At 47.5% G+C, this 24,579-nt stretch overlaps 1 protein-coding gene across 1 annotated transcript in view; it reads right to left on the reverse strand.

The window, feature by feature from the left end:
* The window catches only part of TG (thyroglobulin), a 326,211-nt gene that overhangs the window by 1,835 nt on the left and 299,797 nt on the right, over positions 1 to 24,579 (reverse strand). The window contains 4 exon segments of the mRNA XM_088449710.1: positions 4,239 to 4,429; positions 4,637 to 4,777; positions 10,238 to 10,345; positions 23,531 to 23,712. Coding sequence (XP_088305836.1) covers positions 4,239 to 4,429; positions 4,637 to 4,777; positions 10,238 to 10,345; positions 23,531 to 23,712 — 622 coding nt within the window.

Raw genomic sequence — 24,579 nt, forward strand, 5'->3', positions numbered from 1 at the left:
GCCTGCACATACTGGGCCTAATTATGTCCAACCTAGAATCAGGCCCGCTGTATACACGATTTAACGGATTGCTAAATATCTTCGTGGAGAAATGGGAGATTTATGCTATATATGCAGTATATGCTACGAATATATAAATGGTGGGGTGTCCTGGACATGAGGGGGTCTTCTGTGGGTGGGTTTGATAGAAGTAAAAATAAGACATGACATTTAGAATAATTTTTGCACAAGAAAAAGGTGCTGTAATCCACTATATGGTATGTTACTATCAGGGGCTGGCTGGCAACTTTTAGCCTGGGGGGCAAGTCCAGAGGACTGGCCCATAAGCAACAACCCACACACACACATATATAGATATAAGAATTTCCAAAGGTGCGGCACTCCAGGCTAATGTACAAATAGACTCAGACACGTGGAGATAATTTCAACGTTTCACTCTTATTAAGATTGTCATCAGGAAATTAGCTTGGAGTGCCGCACCTTTGGAAATTTTTATTGTTATTATTTGTGGAGGCACTGGGCGCAGTTACAGCAGTATATGAGTGCCGGCCCATATATGGCTTATATACATATACACATACATAGGGCCTGATTCAGCTGCGGACACAGATCGAGCAATTATTTGAAATCTCGCATGCGTATAATCCGTACTGTGTATGCACAGCAATCGTTTTGCAATAACAGAAGAATCCATCGCAAAATGAGTGACAGGCTGTCAGCATTTTGGGGGTGGAGATGGAAAAACGCAGGCGTGTCTGTCTGTTTGAACTCCGTTTCATGGGTGTGCATAAATTAGCTATTTCTATTACATACGCAGCAAGAGAGCTCATGAGACTTGCAGTTCAGACTTGTTGTAAATGCTGGGGACTGGCTGATGTGGATCAATGGTACCGATATTTACACAGAAGAGCGACATTGGACCATACATGCCTACCCTCCCGGTTTTCGCGGGAGGCTCCCGATTTTTCGGGTAACCCCCCGCACCCCCGGAAGGGTAGGCATTTCTCCCGCATTCTGCCCACTTCCTAGTGAAGTGGGCAGAATGAGGAGAATTCTGGCGGCGATCGCGGGTCTCCGTGTAGGGGGCGGTACTTAAGACGTGATTCTACATGAATCACGTTGTTTGGCCCCGCCCCCTATGCAAATTTTAACCAATCGCGGCAATTTTACCACAAGGGGCGGGGCTTAATGATGCGATTTGTCAGGCCCCGCCCCCGTCACCCCCCCCTGCTGCTTCTCTTACCCGGGCTTCTCCCGGGAAGAGCAACTGAAAGGTAGGCAACTATGCATTGGACGGATATGAGAAAGCAGCAGTGGGCCTTTAAGCCGGCTGAGCTTTGGCAAGTATTAGCTTATTTTTGCAGCTGCGTTGTGTGAAATTGCGGCTGCGGTCCCATTAGCGTCCTCTGCTGAATCAGACCCAAAATATTCAAAAAGCCAGCACTCACATGCTTCCATATAGTAACTTGCGCCAGCCCTCCTTAATTACTGGTGGCTGAGTAGGTGATATATTGTACTCTGAGAGAAGGGACATACTGTTGTAAGACATTATGGCTAATAAGGAGTATTTGATTATATTAAAACAGTTAATGCAGAGAAATGTGCTTTGAGTAGGCTGTGCAGGCAGCACGCATGTGGAGCGCACAGGCTGTGCTGACATACTGGGCAGGGCAGGCTATGCAGCGTCAGGCCAGAATCATCCCCTACTCTGAGGAGGGAGGAGCCCTACCAGGGGAGGGAGGGGAAGATCTGGCCCTAGGATTAACACTAATGGTGCATACACACGGTCAGATTTTTCCTTCAGATATGAACGATAACGATTTAAAAATCGTTCAGTCGTTCATATCTGAAGGAAAACCGTTCATATCTGACATGCCTGAACGATGGACGATCAACGATGCGCGTTCCCGATGGTCAGATAACGATTTCTGACATCTGATGGGTTTGCAGTCAGACTTGGACGATTCCATTCATTTTAATGCAGTCAAAAATCGTTCAATCGTTCAAAACTTTGGTAAAATCGTTCAAATCGTTTAATCGTTCAATCGTTCATCTGACAAATCTGACAAATCTGACCGTGTGTATGCTCCATGACACTGCTGCAATACAGTGTCAATATAGCGCTGCCCGAGCTTAACTCCGCAAGGAAGGACAAAGGACGGAGTTGCTTTCTGATTGACACTGCTGCTAACTGTAGAGTGGCCATGTCACTGATATAAATCGCGAACTGCTTGTCAGGCCCCCTCCTATGCGCGGCCGGATCACAGCCTGGTTTGTTACTAACTTTGGTTCTACAGGGCTTCCGTAGCCCTGTAGAACATAAAGTAACTGGAAGCTGCCGCCGGTTACTGGAATTCATCGCGCGGCCATAAATACAGACAGACAAGTCGAATCTCGGCCGCGGCCACATGAACTACTGGACCACCAGGTTATTTCTGCTGAGGAGGCGGCCCGGGACACCAAGTGACGGTGCGGCCCGGGGGGCACATGGCACCCTGCCCCCCGGCCCAGCCCGCCCCTGGTTACTATTATCCTAGAACAGGTTAGAACATGGGTCACAGAAGCTTTTTCTTGTACAACAGTTTTTATAAATGACTCACTGATATCTGTAAGCCAATAATGGGCAACAAGCAGCACTAAGGGCCTGATTCAGAGCCGCTCGCTGCTGGCGAGTGCTCGCTCTGAATCAGGGCGTGTTTTTTTTTTCTCCAGCCCACTCGCAAAGCTGTGGGTGACCACCCACAGCTTGTGCGAGCGGCCTGGAGTCCATCGCAATAATCACGACCATCGGGCTTGCGACGAGACCCTGTGGTAGGGTCTCGGCTCCCGCAAGCCCGTGTGGACTTCCTGCTCTAATAGAGCAGGAAGTCCACTACTGACATCACTACTGAGGTCAGTAGGGCACCCCCACAAACGCCAGGCATTCCTAAGGGAACTCCTGCATTTGTGCAGCCACCCCCCCTCCCCGCCTACAAAACGGGGCGAGCTGTCACTCACCATCGACAGCCGCCCCGTCTTGTAGCGAGACCCGTAGCGACTGAGCTGCAATCGCAGGACGGGTCTTACGCATGCGTATGCCGGAGGCGGCACATGTGCAGTGGGGGACCATCGACCCGCTTGCGAGGGCTGTGCGCTTGCGAGCAGGTCTGAATCAGGCCCTAAGATTGGCGTATCTACAAAGGGCGCATGGTGTAAGCTGCACACAGGCCCCTGGGTCCAGGGGAGCCCACGCTGCACATCTTATACCCTTATAATTATATTATACCTACCTTACTGGAGTCCCGTGTCGGCTAATGCTGCAGACAGAAATCACCAGGAAAATGGGGTGGTGGACATTATACAAGAGATTTGTGCATGCCCAATAGAGAAGTCTACACGAACATAATGCGGGCACCATCTTCCCGGCGACTTGCGCAGTAGACTGGCACAAAGCCAGAGGGCCACCTCTCTTAAACCGCCCCTGGGCACTAGAGTTATATGTGGCCCTCAAAGCCTTCACCTGTAGCCCCCTAGCTCCTCCCTACGTTATTGTCAGATTTGTTTGTTACAGCTTGTGACACTTGTGTAAAATGCTTGCTGAAATGTTATTACAGATACTTGTCACTTTCTTTGATTAAGTGTATTGATTTAACTTATTACTGAGATTGTTCGGCCCCTTTTGAAGGCTACAGGCCCCTATAGTGTATCCTTTACCCATCACGACTTATGCTGAGTTCTTCTGTTTCCCATGCGATTTGGTGGAAATTGCATCTATTCATTCTTATTGACTGTCATGTACGTCATTATGCAGATATTGCTATTTGGCTAGTCATTGCATCCATGTGCTATTTATTTTGCTCAAGCCATTTCCCTGTGTGTCACATATCTCTATTACTCAGTATGGTGCTGTGAAATCTATGCAGTTTTATACATAAACTTTGATAATGATAATTAATGCAGCTGGTCCTGTGAAGCGCATGTCATTATATTGACCATTGAAGTCTTTCCAAATTGCACAGCACTGCCCCCCATATACTCACCGTCTTTCTAGTGGCGCTCAGCTGGGCTTTGGCCTAATTTCCCAGCCCTGCTTTCCCCCTATGTAACATTTCACCTACATTTCTCTTTGGTCTCTTTTAGCCCAGTTTCATTTCCCTGACACCTGCCGCTGTGACATTTACTTCTGCGCTGAATTAGAGAAGACAGGAGACCACCTTGACACCTGCCAGTCTGTCTGATGACAATCTCTCCCCACTTACTCGTAGACAGTTTAAGCGCGGGGATGTAGTCATTCCAGAACGAACACTCTGCCTTCTTCAGACCCTGGAGACTGGGTAATAGCTGAGTAAACTCCTTGTAGTTATCACCATTGCTGTGGCTCAGGTACTCGGTCCACGATGGCAATGCAGGATTCCTTTTCCTTGAATATGTGTACGGAAAGTTAGGGTTCCTAGGGGGATACAATATATATATACATTCAATATTTTGGCAGTCTCCAAGCAGAGAACCACTAAACGGTGATTTAATAAAGTATAGACAAGTTTTAATGATGAGAAGATGACACATATAGACTTTACTATAATTGGCTTCAAAAGTCATGAGAGACACTGTGTTAGTTACTATGTTTGTGTGTTGGATACGTGGTACTGGTACCTACCCTGTCTTTACAAAGTTAGCCAGGTATTGCATGATCTTTAAGGAAAGACCCTGCTCCTCTGCGTAGAACTGGTTCCTGTAATTAGAGTGGAAGGGAATTCCAAACGCGTATATAACATCTCCCGGGAGATCCAGGCCAGAGCTGAATGAATGAATAAAGAAACACATACACATTAAATAATAACGCAAAAAATCATACACTATCAAAAGTAATATAATTAATAAGTAGAAGCACTAAATGCCCGGCCACATTTCTGTAAAGTATTAGGGCTATTTATACAGTATATCCCTCAAACACTCCTAAATTCCAGCTACATCACTGCTTCAATCGTCTGCTCTCGTGGATGCATTTTTCTGTTCACAATTATGTTCCCCAGCACGAAATATGATCAGTAAAAAGATTGTTCTTATGTGCAAGTAATGTTTCACCTTTTAGTCCTAATCCACAGTTAAGAGCAAATAAATAAAAAAAAAAAAGAGCAAACAAAGATCATTTTGCTCCTGGAATAAACCAAGTTATGTAAATGGATTTATTTAGCATTTATTTCTCTCCTGCATGCTGGGAAAGCACTGACTGCTTTGCATGTAGCTACAAATACAGGGCAGCTTTGATACATACAGAGTATAGCGCAGTGGGGCTGGGCCTGTGACCTATTGGCAGAGTGATCAGGGAAGGGCACTGTGGTCCGTAACTTCATAGGTGGTATGATATAAACATTTGTACATAACCACTGACAGTACACTGGGCTCTGGGTGTACAGGATGATAAGTGAGGTGCCCAGCAGAGGTTAGTCCACACGTGGTGCAGCTTAGCCGGGTTTCAGGTTTATTTAACAAGGTAGAACAACATGGTGGCATAGGGACATAGGGATTAACAGGTATATGAAGAAAACTGGAGCAGCCTGGAGCGTAAGGGTATTGCTGTGTGCCAGGCAGCAGGATGGTGTATGCCCCGGTGGTTAGTAGCGCTATGCCCCTTAGGGTTATATTCATGATGTTAATTCTCTGCTCGTCACGTGTCTAATAGAGGTGATAAAGTATTATCTGGGTAGATTTATGCATAAATAAGATATGGGAGCCAATGTTTTTTTTCACCAGTGATAAACAATAGACCAGCCGAGACAGCATGCAATATACTGCGGAATCAGTATGAAATACTGACAGTCAGGATCCTAATGGTCGTAATCCCGACCCCTCTCCCTACCGTTAACCCTCCCTCTTTGGTGCCTAACCGTAACCTCCCCCCTTAGTGCCTGAACCTAACCTCTCCCTCTCCGCACCCTAAACCTAACCCTCCCCCTTAGTGCCTAACCCTCCCCCTAGTGCATAACCCTCCCCCCTTAGTGCCTAACCCTCCCCCTAGTGCCTAACCCTCCCCCTAGTGCCTAACCCTCCCCCTTAGTGCATAACCCTCCCCCTAGTGCCTAACCCTCCCCCTAGTGCATAACCCTCCCCCCTTAGTGCCTAACCCTCCCCCTAGTGCCTAACCCTGACCCCAAAACCTAAGCCTAACCCTCCACCCAACCCTGTTACTTACCTTAGGCATCCCGGCGGTCGGTATGACGGCGCTGGGATTTTAACCGGAGTCGGTATTCTGGTGCCAGTAATATGTGTCGGCATCCCAACCACCAGGTTGCCAAACGCATACCTATACTGCCTTATGCCATTTATGGAGCATATCTTGCCTGTTTGTCACATTGTAGGGACGCAGAATGACAAGAATTTCAGTCCCAAGTACACATGGAGGCAGTGGCGGGCTGGGCCGGGGGGCAGGGTGCCATATGCCCCCTGGGCCGCAGCGCCATGCGGGCCGCGGGCAGTCTGTGTCACTGTGGCACAGGCTGCACCGCGCGTGTAGCGCTGACCGGACGGAGTTCGGTCAGTGCTACACAGTGACAAACACACAGCCACCGGCTCCGGCAGCTGTGTGTTTGTTTCAGCAGCCAATGAGAGTCTGTCAGACTCATTAGCTGCTGCTGCGCCCACTGCAGGAGCCGCTCCATATTCCGGCTCCCGCAGGGGGCAATGGGAGAGACGTCATGATGTCATGACGTCTTTCCCATAATGCAAAGTGGCCCGGGAGGACGGACAGAGGAGCTGATAGCAGCAGCGGGACCAGGAGCGGGTTTTTTTTAATTTTTATTACGTGTCTCTCTACTGTGGGGGGGCTACTATTGGGGGCAGTACAAGGGGGGAACTACTACTTGGGGCATTACAAGGGGGGTACTACTACTGGGGGCATTACAAGGGTGGACTACTACTGGGGGCATTACAAGGGGGAGGACTACTACTGGGGGCACAACAAGGGGGGGTTTACTACTGGGGGCACTACAAGGGGGGGACTACTACTGGGGGCATTACAAGGGGGGGACTACTACCGAGGGCACTACAAGGGGGGGACTACTACCGGGGGCACTACAAGGGGGGGACTACTACCGGGGGCACTACAAGGGGGGGACTACTACCGGGGGCACTACAAGGGGGGGGGACTACTACTGGGGGCATTACAAGGGGGGAACTACTACTTGGGGTATTACAAGGGGGGGACTACTACTGGGGGCATTACAAGGGGGGGACTACTACTGGGGGTGCTACAAGGGGGAGGAATACTACTGGGGGCACTACAAGGGGGGGGACTACTATTGGGGGCATTACAAGGGGGGGGGACTACTACTGGGGGCACTACAAGGGGGAGAGCACTACTGGGGGCACTGCAAGGGGGGGACTACTACTGGGGGCACGACAAGAGGGAGAGCACTACTGGGGGCACTGCAAGGGGGGACTACTACTGGGGGAACTACAAGGGGGGGACTACAAGCTACAAGGGGGGCGGACTACTACTGGGGACCACTACTGGGGGCACTATATAAGGGGCTTACTACTGTGGGCACAAGGGGCACTGCACAGGGGGGACCACTACTGGGGGCACTGTATAAGGGGCACTGCATAGGAAGATCACTACTAGGGGCACTACTGGTGGCCTGCATAAGGGGGTCCTCTCCTGGGGCACAGGGGGCACTGCATATGGGCACCACTACAGGGGGCTGCCCCATATCTTTATTTTTACTTTACATTAATTCCAAATGGAGCCGCCTCATCCCTGGAACACTTGAGGGGGGGGGGGCGCCAAAGCACGCACGTGCTCCGGGCACCCTGGCTACACGCTACTCCTCTGCCAGGGCCACCTGCATGCATTTGCCTCCCAGGCTAAAAGTTGCCAGCCAGCCCCTGCATGGAGGAGGCGTAACTGGACTGTACTGGAGCGTTCTCAAGTAGGTAAAGTTTCAAGATGGCGTGTTGATGGAACCGCGGGATGTGCCGAGATGGATGTACAGTAAAGTGTAATGATGTGTAATTTGCACCATGTATAAGCTCATGCAAGACCAAACATATAATAAACAGGATCCAAGAGTGCGTATAAGGGGCGGGCGCACCACAAGATGCACAAAGCTCTGCATACAGGGGAATATATACACAGCGGCATTTATATCTGCGCACACAATGTGGGAACATCATTGGTTGATTGGCGTTCAACGCAGCGTCAGGCGCCTATGTGTAATGACAAGTACAGAAATTGTATTAGTTTGTTATCTATTAAGAAATATTGATCAAATAAAATTTGGGATTGGAAGATGTGGACAATTTGTAAATTTGGGAAAAGGTTTAATTCACCAACGTCAATAACTTATATTTACTAATGTGTCTTAACTTTTACAAATCAGCACCATACGGTACAAGGACCAAAGAAATACAGGAAACGTTTTACACAGAAAACCTACAGTACAATTCCTACAAAGCAGCTCTATCGTCATCAACACCGCGAAAAGGTGACCAAGTCCCCTCTGGTCACCGGACCAAGAACTGCGTCCTCCTTCTCATTTAGGTTCTAATCACAGTCAAACACGGCCAGGACATCCATAAGACCATATAAATACCCTAACCTTCCCTCCAAATGCCAACCCCTAACCCTCCAATAAGTGCCTTACCATACCCGTCCCTCCAAGTGTTTAACCCTAACCCTCCAATAAGTGTCTAACCCTAAAATCAAACAAAAATATGTTGATAATTTTTGTACCTATCTCTCTTCACCCATGTTGACCTTTTGTGTTTTGACCTTTTGTACCTATTGACTGTCTAACATTTGGTGTCTATCTAGACATTGTTGATCTTTTAGTGTAGATCTATTGATTGGAACCCCAGGGCCGTAACTCTGGGTGTGCGAGCTGTGCGGCCGTATATAGCACAGAGCTCTGTGAGTGACACTGCTGCAAACCCACAGCTCCTGCATCTGGTCAGCAGGGTGCCTGTAACGGCAGAGCCGTAACTAGACTTTTTGGTGCCCTGTGCTAGAAAGAGCATTGGCGCCCCCTCATTTTTCAAAGGGACATAATGCACCCAATAAAGGGGAATGTACTCATGGGGAAGGGCCAGGGAAGAAATAGGGGAGGCCAAGAGATGCTGGGGATGAAATTAGAGGAAGCTACAAGTGAGAATGATAATAAACAGAAATTTGACAGGCCCAAACAGCGCCCCCTGACCTGTGGTGCCCTGTGCGATGGCACCGGCCGCACTACTCTAGCTATGGCCATGTGTAACGGGACCCTGCTGCCAGAATCTCTGCAGCGGTGCTGCCTGGAGCGTCTTTAAGACACTATAGACGGTCACAATGCTGCCCTTACAGCACGCCGGAGCATTCGGCTGCTCCAGGCAATGCTATCGCCCGCTCCCGGCACCGGGTGTAGGCCACGCCCCCTCCACGTGACATCATGCAAAGGGGGCATGGCCTGCACCGAGAGCACTAGCTATGATACTGTAGAATCCAATAGGGAGCACCACACCAGTGAGCATAGCATATCTTGGGTGAAATTGCACACCCACATCTAGACAGGCCATCTGGCACTTCTGCCAAATGCCAGAATGCCAGAAGGGGCAACAGCCTGATGGGCCAGTCCACCCATCTGGGGGCCTGGCGGAGTAGCTCTGCCTTCTGGAACTCTGCTCGGCCAGAATGTTTAGACGGCGCGTGATGCGAGGAATACCTCACAGCACAACCCGTGTGGCATAGCCATTTCGATTCACGTGCCTCCATGGCACAGCCCCAGGTGGCAGCGAGGTTGACCATGCAGTTAGCATAGCACTGCCAAGTGAGCAGTGTGGTGCGGTTTGATGACAAGATCGCTTTCTCATGATCCCACCCTCGCTACAAAATGTTGCGATTACCTACACCGTGAAATTGGGATGGGGCCACAAAGAGACCATTCAGCGGGAATCATGTAATAGACTGCCCACTTTACTCGGGCAGTGGGCAGCCAACTTTCGGGAGACTTGTCCTTTCTTGTGTAAATCCAGGAGGGCCACCCGAGATTCAGCAGTCTCCCGGGAGTTCTAGGAAAGTGGGCAAGTATGCCATATGGACCCATGCAGATTTTCCCTCTGCACCCTCCTATTTACTGTACTTTACAAAAAAAAAAAAGATATATCACAGTGTATTCATAGTATGCATTAGGGTGGTTTTGTACACTAATAGCCAAAACCCATACATTACAATAATACAGTGATTATGTATAATTCTTTGCTCTTATTGAGGACTTTGACGACTTACCTGCTCTGCGCGTAGGTCTCTGGTACATAGTACATGTGGACTCTGCCCCGCAGGGTCTCAGACCAGTGCTGGGCCATCCTGATGGCAGGACAGGCTATAAAATGGTCCCTAGAGAGACAAGCAGAGGAACAATGTCTGGGTTTAATAATAAGACAAACATTGTGCGCTAACCAGGGCTGCTAAGATATCAGTAAAGCCCCAAACACACTGGACGATATTTGTGAAAGATATGAACGATAACGACAACTGTGATCAATATATCGTTCAAATCGTCCAGTGTGTGTGCACTAAGCGTTGAACGATGCGCGCTCCCACGGGTCGTTAATATCCCCAGTCATCTGTACGTGCAGCTCAATCTGGGGATATCATTAGCGATGCCATGCTGCCGAAAGCGCCCTTCTCCCCCCTCCCCCGATTGTTGCCAGCATCGGCTAGTGTGTGTGCACTTACCGATGCCAGCACCCCCGCCGCTGCCGATATCGTCCAGTATGTACAGGGCTTCAGACTGAGCCACTGTTTTATGTGAAGACGTGGGTGTGTGGAGGCAGCAGCGCTATACCTATATGGGTGCTGGGTACAGTATGCGGTACACCTGGGCCCATGGGTCAAGGGCCAGGGCTATTGTTACAGTATATTCTGTACATGTGCTATCATCAAGAAAGTGTATATCTATATTTTAAATGATAAAAGAACTAAGAAAGTGTGGCTTGAAAGATGGGGTCACCGGTGGAAGGTAGGGAGGGGCCGGACTACAAGGTAATACGCCATTTTTTTAGCAGTGCTATTCCACGTGAGGATCAATGATCACTAGTTAGCCAGCATCAGACCCCCCTCTCCTTTGTCCACCTACACAATGGCAGAGCGTATTAGAACCGCTGTTGTGTTCTTAGACCAAATATGTCACTTACTATAAAAGCACATCAGTCACCTGCACAAAGGGGATGCAGCCATTTTGTGGTTTGAACAAATGCTCATGGAAATGCAGCCAATCAATATACTAGGAACCAGCGCTTCATTACTGTATGGACATAAAGGGCCTCACTTGCCGCTGGACACAAAGTCAATTTTTGTGGTGTAAATATCTACATATATAGAGATTCGTGAAACTCATCGTACACACACAAAAATGCAACAGGACTTTCAGCTGTACGTTCGGGGAGAGCAAAATGCGTCAAACTCCAAATGAGGCCCAAAGAGTCTCCACAATATCACTGGCTCCTAGTAAATGAATATGATGCAAGCCAGTGAATATTGGTTCAGGCCACAAAATGGCCGCCTCCCCTGTATATATGTGACAGGAACACATTGTGTTATGCATGTTTGCTGCATTGTCTAGATGCCTAATGATGACTGAATGCAAACACATCAGTGACTTGTCGCTAACTATAATTATTTCTTTTTAAAGGTGCAAGAGCCCTGCAAAGTAAATACCAAATTGTTCTATTAAATAAATGTCTATGAAACTTTAATAACTGGGATTCTTGCAACCTAATTTAGTTTTGAAAATGTAATATATATATATATATATATATATATATATATATTAGGGGTGAGCGGGTTCGGATTTCTGAAATCCGAACCCCCCCGAGCCCCCCCGATCCGAGTCCGATCCGAGTCAGGCTCGACTTTTCCCGCCTGACTCGGATCTGAAATCGAGACAAAACGTCATCATCCCGCCTTCCGAGTCTCGCGGGTTTTGGATCCTATATAAGGTACCCGCGTCGGTGCCATTTTCTCACTCGGCTGTGGACAGTGAAGAGGGAGGGTGGGAGTTAGGGCTGTGTAGTGTAGTGTAGTGTAGTGTAGTGCTGCTGTTGTCCACTACTTCAAAGTCCATAGGGGCTGGCTGTGTTGTGCTGTGCTGCTGTTGTTAATAGGGGCTGTGTCCACTACTTCAAAGTCCATAGGGGCTGGCTGGACTGTGTTGTGCAGTCAGTTCTCCATAGGGGCTGTGTCCACTCCAAAGTCCTGTGCAGTGTCCCAGTCCTAAAGGAGTGCTGTAGTGTTGTACAGGGGGTGCTCTGTCCATCAGGGGTGCTCCCCCCAAGTGCTAAAAAAATAATATATTTTCTGTGTTTGTGAATTGTGTGCGCAGTAGCCGCACGTGCATCAACAAAGTAGTGCCAAGCGTGCGCCTGTGTCATAAGTAAAGGGCCGGCTGGCTTGACCGTTAAAGGGTGCTGTAACCCCCAAAGTACACTCCAGTCCAAACCAAAAAAAAAATTATTTTCTGTGTTTGTGAATTGTGTGCGCAGTAGCCGCACGTGCATCAACAAAGTAGTGCCAAGCGTGCGCCTGTGTCATAAGTAAAGGGCCGGCTGGCTTGACCGTTAAAGGGTGCTGTAACCCCCAAAGTACACTCCAGTCCAAACCAAAAAAAAAATTATTTTCTGTGTTTGTGAATTGTGTGCGCAGTAGCCACACGTGCATCAACAAAGTAGTGCCAAGCGTGCGCCTGTGTCATAAGTAAAGGGCCGGCTGGCTTGACCGTTAAAGGGTGCTGTAACCCCCGAAAGTACACTCCAGTCCAAACCAAAAAAAAATTATTTTCTGTGTTTGTGAATTGTGTGCGCAGTAGCCGCACGTGCATCAACAAAGTAGTGCCAAGCGTGCGCCTGTGTCATAAGTAAAGGGCCGGCTGGCTTGACCGTTAAGGGTGCTGTAACCCCCGAAAGTACACTCCAGTCCAAACCAAAAAAAAAATAATTTTCTGTGTTTGTGAATTGTGTGCGCAGTAGCCGCACGTGCATCAACAAAGTAGTGCCAAGCGTGCGCCTGTGTCATAAGTAAAGGGCCGGCTGGCTTGACCGTTAAAGGGTGCTGTAACCCCCGAAAGTACACTCCAGTCCAAACCAAAAAAAAATAATTTTCTGTGTTTGTGAATTGTGTGCGCAGTAGCCGCACGTGCATCAACAAAGTAGTGCCAAGCGTGCGCCTGTGTCATAAGTAAAGGGCCGGCTGGCTTGACCGTTAAAGGGTGCTGTAACCCCCAAAGTACACTCCAGTCCAAACCAAAAAAAAAATAATTTTCTGTGTTTGTGAATTGTGTGCGCAGTAGCCGCACGTGCATCAACAAAGTAGTGCCAAGCGTGCACCTGTGTCATAAGTAAAGGGCCGGCTGGCTTGACCGTTAAAGGGTGCTGTAACCCCCGAAAGTACACTCCAGTCCAAACCAAAAAAAAATTATTTTCTGTGTTTGTGAATTGTGTGCGCAGTAGCCGCACGTGCATCAACAAAGTAGTGCCAAGCGTGCACCTGTGTCATAAGTAAAGGGCCGGCTGGCTTGACCGTTAAGGGTGCTGTAACCCCCGAAAGTACACTCCAGTCCAAACCAAAAAAAATAATATTTTCTGTGTTTGTGAATTGTGTGCGCAGTAGCCGCACGTGCATCAACAAAGAAGTGCCAAGCGTGCGCCTGTGTCATAAGTAAAGGGCCGGCTGGCTTGACCGTTAAAGGGTGCTGTAACCCCCAAAGTACACTCCAGTCCAAACCAAAAAAAAAATTATTTTCTGTGTTTGTGAATTGTGTGCGCAGTAGCCGCACGTGCATCAACAAAGTAGTGCCAAGCGTGCGCCTGTGTCATAAGTAAAGGGCCGGCTGGCTTGACCGTTAAAGGGTGCTGTAACCCCCGAAAGTACACTCCAGTCCAAACCAAAAAAAAATTATTTTCTGTGTTTGTGAATTGTGTGCGCAGTAGCCGCACGTGCATCAACAAAGTAGTGCCAAGCGTGCGCCTGTGTCATAAGTAAAGGGCCGGCTGGCTTGACCGTTAAAGGGTGCTGTAACCCCCAAAGTACACTCCAGTCCAAACCAAAAAAAAATAATTTTCTATGTTTGTGAATTGTGTGCGCAGTAGCCGCACGTGCATCAACAAAGTAGTGCCAAGCATGCGCCTGTGTCATAAGTAAAGGGCCGGCTGGCTTGACCGTTAAAGGGTGCTGTAACCCCCGAAAGTACACTCCAGTCCAAACCAAAAAAAAATTATTTTCTGTGTTTGTGAATTGTGTGCGCAGTAGCCGCACGTGCATCAACAAAGTAGTGCCAAGCGTGCGCCTGTGTCATAAGTAAAGGGCCGGCTGGCTTGACCGTTAAGGGTGCTGTAACCCCCGAAAGTACACTCCAGTCCAAACCAAAAAAAAAATAATTTTCTGTGTTTGTGAATTGTGTGCGCAGTAGCCGCACGTGCATCAACAAAGTAGTGCCAAGCGTGCGCCTGTGTCATAAGTAAAGGGCCGGCTGGCTTGACCGTTAAAGGGTGCTGTAACCCCCGAAAGTACACTCCAGTCCAAACCAAAAAAAAATTATTTTCTGTGTTTGTGAATTGTGTGCGCAGTAGCCGCACGTGCATCAACAAAATAGTGCCAAGCGTGCGCCTGTGTCATAAGTAAAGGGCCGGCTGGCTTGACCGTTAAAGGGTGCTGTAACCCCCAAAGTACACTCCAGTCCAAACCAAAAAAAAAATAATTTTCTGTGTTTGTGAATTGTGTGCGCAGTAGCCGCACGTGCATCAACAAAGTAGTGCCAAGCGTGCGCCTGTGTCATAAGTAAAGGGCCGGCTGGCTTGACCGTTAAAGGGTGCTGTAACCCCCGAAAGTACACTCCAGTCCAAACCAAAAAAAAATTATTTTCTGTGTTTGTGAATTGTGTGCGCAGTAGCCGCACGTGCATCAACAAAGTAGTGCCAAGCGTGCGCCTGTGTCATAAGTAAAGGGCCGGCTGGCTTGACCGTTAAAGGGTGCTGTAACCCCCAAAGTACACTCCAGTCCAAACCCAAAAAAAAATTATTTTCTGTGTTTGTGAATTGTGTGCGCAGTAGCCGCACGTGCATCAACAAAGTAGTGCCAAGCGTGCGCCTGTGTCATAAGTAAAGGGCCGGCTGGCTTGACCGTTAAAGGGTGCTGTAACCCCCGAAAGTACACTCCAGTCCAAACCAAAAAAAAATTATTTTCTGTGTTTGTGAATTGTGTGCGCAGTAGCCGCACGTGCATCAACAAAGTAGTGCCAAGCGTGCGCCTGTGTCATAAGTAAAGGGCCGGCTGGCTTGACCGTTAAAGGGTGCTGTAACCCCCAAAGTACACTCCAGTCCAAACCAAAAAAAAAATTATTTTCTGTGTTTGTGAATTGTGTGCGCAGTAGCCGCACGTGCATCAACAAAGTAGTGCCAAGCGTGCGCCTGTGTCATAAGTAAAGGGCCGGCTGGCTTGACCGTTAAGGGTGCTGTAACCCCCGAAAGTACACTCCAGTCCAAACCAAAAAAAAATAATTTTCTGTGTTTGTGAATTGTGTGCGCAGTAGCCGCACGTGCATCAACAAAGTAGTGCCAAGCGTGCGCCTGTGTCATAAGTAAAGGGCCGGCTGGCTTGACCGTTAAAGGGTGCTGTAACCCCCGAAAGTACACTCCAGTCCAAACCAAAAAAAAAATATTTTCTGTGTTTGTGAATTGTGTGCGCAGTAGCCGCACGTGCATCAACAAAGTAGTGCCAAGCGTGCGCCTGTGTCATAAGTAAAGGGCCGGCTGGCTTGACCGTTAAAGGGTGCTGTAACCCCCGAAAGTACACTCCAGTCCAAACCAAAAAAAAATTATTTTCTGTGTTTGTGAATTGTGTGCGCAGTAGCCGCACGTGCATCAACAAAGTAGTGCCAAGCGTGCGCCTGTGTCATAAGTAAAGGGCCGGCTGGCTTGACCGTTAAGGGTGCTGTAACCCCCGAAAGTACACTCCAGTCCAAACCAAAAAAAAAATAATTTTCTGTGTTTGTGAATTGTGTGCGCAGTAGCCGCACGTGCATCAACAAAGTAGTGCCAAGCGTGCGCCTGTGTCATAAGTAAAGGGCCGGCTGGCTTGACCGTTAAAGGGTGCTGTAACCCCCGAAAGTACACTCCAGTCCAAACCAAAAAAAAATAATTTTCTGTGTTTGTGAATTGTGTGCGCAGTAGCCGCACGTGCATCAACAAAGTAGTGCCAAGCGTGCGCCTGTGTCATAAGTAAAGGGCCGGCTGGCTTGACCGTTAAAGGGTGCTGTAACCCCCAAAGTACACTCCAGTCCAAACCAAAAAAAAAATAATTTTCTGTGTTTGTGAATTGTGTGCGCAGTAGCCGCACGTGCATCAACAAAGTAGTGCCAAGCGTGCGCCTGTGTCATAAGTAAAGGGCCGGCTGGCTTGACCGTTAAAGGGTGCTGTAACCCCCGAAAGTACACTCCAGTCCAAACCAAAAAAAAATTATTTTCTGTGTTTGTGAATTGTGTGCGCAGTAGCCGCACGTGCATCAACAAAGTAGTGCCAAGCGTGCGCCTGTGTCATAAGTAAAGGGCCGGCTGGCTTGACCGTTAAAGGGTGATGTAACCCACAAAGTACACTCCAGTCCAAACCAAAAAAAAAATTATTTTCTGTGTTTAGCCGCACGTATATATCAAATCGATATAACATAAATGGAGGACCAAACTTTCTCCGATAAAAATAAAATAGAGAAAGATCAAGAACCACTTCCTCCTAGTGCTGAAGCTGCTGCCACTAGTCATGACATAGACGATAACATGCCATCAACGTCGTCTGCCAAGGCCGATGCCCAATGTCATAGTAGAGGGCACATACAATCCCAAATGGCAAAGTTCAGGAAAATGACCTTGAAAAAGACATTTAAATCAGCTGAAGAGAAACGTAAACTTGCCAATATGCCATTTACGACACGGAGTGGCAAGGAATGGCTAAGGTCGATCCCTAGTATGTTCATGACTAGTGGTTCAGCTTCACATGACGATGGAAGCCCTCCTCCCACTAAAAAAATCAAAAGAGTTAAGCTGGCAAAAGCACAGCGAAGAACTGTGCTTTCTAAGAAGATATCACAAATCCCCAAGGAGAGTCCAAGTGTGGTGGTGGTTGCGATGCCTGACCTTCCCAGCACTGGACGGGAAGAGGTGGCTCTTTCCACCATTTGCACGCCCCCTGCAAGTGCTGAAAGGAGCACCCACAGTCCACTTGCTGATATGCAAATTGAAGATGTCACTGTTGAAGTACAACAGGATGAGGATACTGGTGTAGCTGGCGCTGAAGAGGAAGTTGGCGAGGAGGATTCTGATGGTGATGTGGTTTGTTTAAATCAGGCTCCGGGGGAGACAGTTGTTGTCCGTGGGATGAAAAAGCCCATCACGGTCATGCCTGGGCAGAAGACCAAACATTCCACCTCTTTGGTCTGGCAATATTTCTATCCAAATCCGGACAACAACTGTCTTGCCATATGTACCATATGTAAAGGTGAAATAAGTAGGGGTAGGGACGTCAACCACCTAGGAACATCCTCCCTTATACGGCACCTGCAGCGCGTTCATAAAAAGTTACTGTCAAGTTCAGAAACTTTGGCTAAGACCGTAAGCAGTCCAGGGACACCTAAATCCCGTTGTCCTGTTGTATCCAAGCGCCTGCAAACCACACCGTCAACTCCCTCCTCGTCAATTACCTCCTTATTCAGGATCGGAAGTAGTCCTGCAGGCCATGTCACTGGCATGACTGACTCTCCTATCCGGGATTCCTCCGGAGGATCCTGCATTGCTACGCCTACTGCTGCCGCTGCTGCTGTTGCTGCTGCTGGGAGTCGTTCATCATCCCAGAGAGGAAGTAGGAACACCACTACTTTTACTAAACAATTGACCCTCCAACAGTCCTTAGCGAGGAGGATGAAATACGACAGCAGTCATCCTGAAGCAAAACGTATAACTGAGGCCTTGACTGCTATGTTGGTGTTAGACGTGCGTCCGGTATCCGCCATTAGTGCAGTGGGATTTAGACAATTGATGGAGGTAGTGTGTCCCCGGTTCCAAATCCCGTCTAGATTCCACTTCACTAGGCAGGCGATACCGAGACTGTACAGAAACGTCAGAAAAAGTGTCCTCAGTGTCCTGAAAAATGCCGTTGTACACAATGTCCACTTAACCACGGACATGTGGACAAGTGGAACAGGGCAGACTAAGGACTATATGACTGTGACAGCCCACTGGGTAGATGTATCACCTTACGCAGCAACAGCAGCAGCGTCACCAGTAGCAGCATCTCAGAAACGCCAGCTCGTTACAAGGCAGGCTACGCTGTGTATCACCGGTTTCAGTAAGAGGCACACCGCCGACAACCTCTTAGAGAAACTGAGGGAAATCATCGCCCAGTGGCTTACCCCACTTAGACTCTCCTGGGGATTTGTGATATCTGACAACGCCACCAATATTGTGCGGGCATTACATCTGGGCAAATTCCAGCACGTCCCATGTTTTGCTCACACAATAAACTTGGTGGTGCAGAATTTTCTGAAAAGCGACAGGGGCGTGCAGGAGACGCTTTGGGTGGCCCGAAAAATTTCTGGCCACTTTCGCCATTCAGCGACTGCGTGCCGAAGACTGGAGCGCCAGCAAACACTCTTGAACCTGCCCCGCCATCACCTGAAGCAAGAGGTTGTGACGCGGTGGAACTCAACCCTCTATATGCTTCAGAGGATGGAGGAGCAGCAAAAGGCCATACAAGCCTATACATCCACCTATGACATAGGCAAAGGAGGGGGTATGCACCTGACTCAAGCGCAGTGGAGAATGATTTCCGTGTTGTGCAAGGTTCTCCAGCCCTTCGAACTTGCCACACGTGAAGTCAGTTCAGACACAGCCAGCTTGAGTCAGGTCATTCCCCTCATCAGGCTTTTGCAGAAGTAGCTGGAGAAAGTGAAGGAGGAGCTAAGACGGAGCGATTCCGCTCGGCATGTGGGACTTGTGGATGAAGCCCTTCATTCGCTTTGCCAGGATTCCAGGGTGGTCAATCTGTTGAAATCAGACCACTACATTTTGGCCACCATGCTTGATCCTAGGTTTAAAGCCTATGTGGTGTCTCTCTTTCCGGCCGACACAAGCCTGCAGAGGTGCAAAGACCTGCTGGTGAACACACTGTCAGCTGAAGCGGAACGTGACACGTCAACGGCTCCTTCTTCATTTTCTCCCGCAACTGGGGCTGCCAGGAAAAAACTTAGGTATCCTAAGCAACCCGCTGGCGGTGATGCAGGGCAGGCAGGACCAAGTTTGGACATCTGGTCCGGACTGAAGGACCTGGCAACAATTTCTGACATGTCTACTGTCACTGCATATGATACTGTCACCATTGACAGAATGGTGGAGGATTACATCGGTGACAGCATCCAAGTAGGCATGTCAGACAGTCCATACCTGTACTGGCAGGAAAAAGAGGCAATTTGGAGGCCCCTGTACAAGCTGGCTCTATTTTACCTGAGTTGCCCCCCCTCCAGTGTGTACTCCGAAAGAGTGTTTAGTGCAGCCGGGAACCTTGTCAGCGAAAGGCGTAGGAGGTTGCTTCCACAGAATGTGGAGAAGATGATGTTCATCAAAATGAATTATCAGCTCTTCCAGGGAGACCAGCCTCCAGAAGGTACAGAGGGACCTGTGGTGGTGGATTCAAGTGGGGACGAGTTAATACTTTGTGAGGATGAGGATGTACACACTGAAGAGGGTGAGGAATCGGTGGATGAGGAGGATGAGGATGACATCTTGCCTCCGTAGAGCCAGTTTGTGCAGGGACACATTAATTGCCAGCTTGTTTTGTGGGGGCCCAAACGAACCAATCATTTCAGCCACAGTTGTGTGGCAGACCCTGGCGCTGAAATGATTGATTTGTTAAAGTGTGCATGTCCTGTTTATACAACATAAGGGTGGGTGGGAGGGCCCAAGGACAATTCCATCTTGCACTTCTTTTTTTTCTTTGCATTATGTACAGTTTGGGGCCTAGTTTTTCTAACTGCCATCCTGTCTGCCACTGCAGTGTCACTCCTAGATGGGTCACGTGTTTGTGCCGCCCACTCGTGTCGCTTAGCATAGTCATCCAGCTACCTCGGTGCAACCTTTTGGACATGAAAACACTATTGTGAGGTGTGAGGTGTTCAGAATAGACTGGAAATGAGTGGAAATTAAGGTTATTGAGGTTAATAATAGCATAGGAGCAGAGAAACCAACAAATTCTGTGATTTTAGCTGTTTTTATGCTTTTTAAAAAAAAAAAAAAAGATCCAAAACACAAAACCCAGAACCCAAAACACGGAAGGGTGGTTTTGGCAAAACCAATCCAGATCCAAAACACGAAGAAAGATCCAGATCCAAAACAAAAACACAAAACACGAAAAGTGGCCGGTGCACACCCCTAATATATATATATATATTTTAAACATAATAACTGAGTCGGTTGAGATGTGTGCTGTATGCTGTATCCCGATGGCATGTCCTCAGGCACTGTATAAAGGACAGATATAAAATAATCCATGGTATATGTTTGTACATGATATCAGACATTCCCTTCCTACTTAGCTCCAGAATGTATACTGATATAAACAGAACATACCATAGCACGTTCCTCTACAGTCTGACAAGTAGAAGCATTTCATAAGTTCAAATTCTGGTAACACCTGACAGCAGCCATTCAAGGACTGTATAAATTAAACTATTGACTAGAGCAGGGGTTCTCAGCTCCAGTTCTAAAGTACCACCAACAGGTCATGTTTTGCGGATTTCTTTAATTGTGCTGACGTGAGTTAATCTATATTGTTGAGCCCATTAATTATCCCACCTGCTTCCACTGTCAGAAATCCTGAAAACATGACCTATGGGTTGAGGTTGAGAACCACTGGACTAGACCAGGTGTAGGCAACCTGTGGCACTCCACCTGCAGTGGACCTACATATCCCTGCATGCCCTGCCACAGTTTTAACATGACCTAACCAAAAAACTATGACAGGGCATGCTGGGATATGTAGTTCCAGGGCAGCTGGAGTGACACGGGTTGCCTCACCCCGGACTAGACAATGGACCTCATTCAGACTCGCTCGCAAGCGGGTCGATGGTGAGGGCCTGCGCACGTGCAGCGCTCACACTGCGCATGCGCAAGCCCCGGAGCTAGTGACAAATGCGCTCGCTCCGGGGCTCGCTACAAAAGGGGTGGCTGTCGGAACGCCTGCCGTTTGTAGGCGGCCCTACTGACATCACCAGTGATGTCAGTAGGTAGCTTCCTGCTCTGTTAGAGCAGGAAGCTACCTGGGGCTTGCAGTAAAACGAGACCCTACCGCAAGGGTCTCGTCGCAAGCCCCGATGGTCGTGATGGTCTCGACCATCACCAAGTCACTCGCTAAAGCTGTGGGTGGTAACCCACAGCTTAGCGAGCGGCCAGGAGACCGCCTTTCAAAAGAAAAACGGCCGCCCTCATTCAGAGCGGCTCTGAATGAGGTCCAATGTTCTAATTGTAGACAGGAAGAATGTGATGTTGGAAACTGACCAGCAGCCTTCAGCTCATCCATACAGTGAGATCTGGATATTTGGTAAGACTGAAAAAAGTCTAGATACATTTTCAGACAGGAATCAGTCTGTTATCCGCACACTTCACCTGCTCCCATTCACAGTTACAGGACTTTTTGCGGTCTGCACCCGCTCTGTGTCCTCCCACACACAATAATACTTTCATCTAGTCTCCAAACCTCCAAGCATTCCCTGAGTATTCACATCTTCAGGCAGCGTAGCACATTCCGGAACGGCCCACAATTTAGTAGCTATCCTACCCAATTACATCCCCTACATACAGTCCATACATAACTTTACATATGTTCTCTTTCTTCACTTTCACATCCCGCTGGGCCCAGGCCAACATTCCTGTGTGACTGGGTCATGCAGCCTGGAACATCTGCAACCTGGCTGGACCAATGTGTAGTACAGTATATAGCACTGATTCTTGTGTATCAAATGCCTATTCCCCTATTCCCTATATTCAGAGTGTAAGCCTGTGAGCAGGGCCCTCCTAACTCCAGGTCTGTCTGTTATTACCCATTCTCGTTTTCGAACTATTTTCTATCCAATTATAAATCAACGGTATAGGCGTTACTGTTAATCAGGGTTGGCTGGTTTTAAACCAAATGGTTTTTTTTTAAAAATGCACTTTGATTTTTTAATTATGCTGTGACTACAGGCACAACACTGTGACTGGTATTATTCCACATTCTTGTTGCTTGCAGTCTTTATCTGATTAAGCTGAACCAATGCAGTAAATCACACACACTACAAAGATATAGGGAGTATGAACCAGATAAGAGAGGTGCTAAATCTGCTTTGCATCAAGCAGTTCTCCCCCATCAATCCCATAGGACAGACAAAGGTGAGGAGTTGGGTGTTCCTCGCTATGCATGGATTAGGCGCTGTGCGTAGCCGCGCATAAACAAAATTTGCCTTTGCAGAGCGATAAAACGGATGTGAGATGAGAGGGTGGAGTGGGTGCATTGTTAGAGACATGCCTTATAGGCCATACGGACATTTCAGGTCTCATTCTAGACCTTTAATGTGACCCACTTTGTATCTCAATGTGGCATTTATGTGCTCACGCTGAGTAATGCAATAAAAAGCTTTGCACACACAATAGTGACACGTAATAAAATAAATATTTTTACAAAACAAAAATACTCAAACCAGTTCTTCAAATTGGTGGAAAAAATTTACAAAAATCTCTGAATTTAGGCCAATTAAAACATGTACTGTATTCGTGCCTCTACGGCCCTGTTTGAGCCAGTTTGCACCTGATTGTGCTCAACTTGACAACATTCTAACGGTTTTTGAATGTGAACAATCAACCTACACTAAAGATGGACCTCGAACAGGAACGTCAAAACTTCGAACACAACGCCGTTCACTGTCCAATTAACAAGACGTCTAAATACTTTTTTATTAGGTAAAAAAAAAAAAAAAATTACTTAGTATTAAAAATAAAAAAATATTTAGAAATGTTTATTTTACCATGAACAGTGAATGCTAAAAGGTGTAGAGCAAACTGTGAATGCAAATTTCAAACCACAACCTTTAATCTGGTGAAGTCTTCACCACAAAGTTGTTGGAATCTGTGAAATTTGATTGAATTTCAAACCAGTTCAAAATGTTCAAGCATTTATAACCAAGGCACTTGTGGTGCAAATTGAGGGTGCTTTGCAAATGAGTCTAAGGGGCCTATTTACTAAGCAGTGTTAGGAGACAGAGTGAAAAGTGATAAGGTACCAGCCAATCAGCTCCCAAATGCCATCTCACAGGCTGTGTTTGAAAAATGACAGTTGGGAGCTGATTGGCTGGCACCTTATCACTTTTCACTCTGTCTCCTAACACTGCTTAGTAAATAGACCCTTATGGGAACCATTCTATGTGGGATACTTTTAGCATGAAAGCACTTGCTTTTCCTTCTGCTCGGAGGACCATAGAACTTTGCAGCAGTCTGTCGCAGAAAGCTTCACTTACCGTGTAGAATTTTCCAAAGCTCTGGAAAAACTGGAATAGTCATCGGTGGAATGCTGAAGAGAGTAGAACCACACGGCGGCCTCCTGAACCAGCGTATTCCCCTCCTCTCCCCCTAAGGAGTTCTGGAGAGCCTTATAGAAAGTCGTTTTTCCATCACCTCTTCCTTGAGTTTCCTCAAACCTCTAATGGAACAAGAGATATTTTTTTGACATATTTTAAAGTATGATCATTAAGAGAAGTTCAAACACAGGTTCTAAAAACATGTCACCCTCTGAGACCCTGTTTTGAAAAATGTCAGCATTACGCTAAGGATAATATATAAAAGAGTTTCCACTACATTAACCAAACTCACATTTAATGTTTCCCGTATCCAACTGATGTAACGTCATACGAATGGGATACTGTACGCATGATAGATTGGTATTGACTGATTCACTTTAATGCGATTACAAACATGTTTAAGTTGCTTTACCAAATGTATAAATAATAAAAACGGGACTTCTTTCAAACTAAAATGCTGCAACAAAACAATATTGTTAAATGAAAGGACTATTTAATAAAAAAAATATTACTTTGCCCGACTACTATTTACACTATGGTGGATAGAGAGTATAAGCGTTTAGTAAATTCCAATGCACAAAATTAAATGTAAAAAGAAAGATATTATTCTGTTACTGTACCCTGGAGCTATCTGCCATTTTTGCTGGATTGTCACAATGGTTCACACTGCAGGCAAGATATAGATTATAGGGGTACAGTAGTGAAATACTGTGGATTTTGCCACAGTAATTTAGGGCCTTAATCAGAGATGAACTCTATTGCGGACACAGTTGCGAATTTGTAAATGTCGCAGCCGTCTGGATTTGTATTGCGACATTCACAGGCGGCTTTGCAGATTGAAGCATCTGCGTACAAAAGTGCAGCACTGATCGCAGGTCAGCCGATAATCGCACCCCTGAGTAACTCTATGCTCACTCAGAATGGTCCACTGGAAATTAGACGCAGACCCCATTTTTACCGTCTATGGGAACGCGGTCACAGACACATCC

The sequence above is a fragment of the Taudactylus pleione genome, unplaced genomic scaffold, assembly GCF_031769625.1.
Source record: "Taudactylus pleione unplaced genomic scaffold, aTauple2 ptg000493l, whole genome shotgun sequence".
Classification (NCBI taxonomy): Eukaryota; Metazoa; Chordata; class Amphibia; order Anura; family Myobatrachidae; genus Taudactylus; species Taudactylus pleione.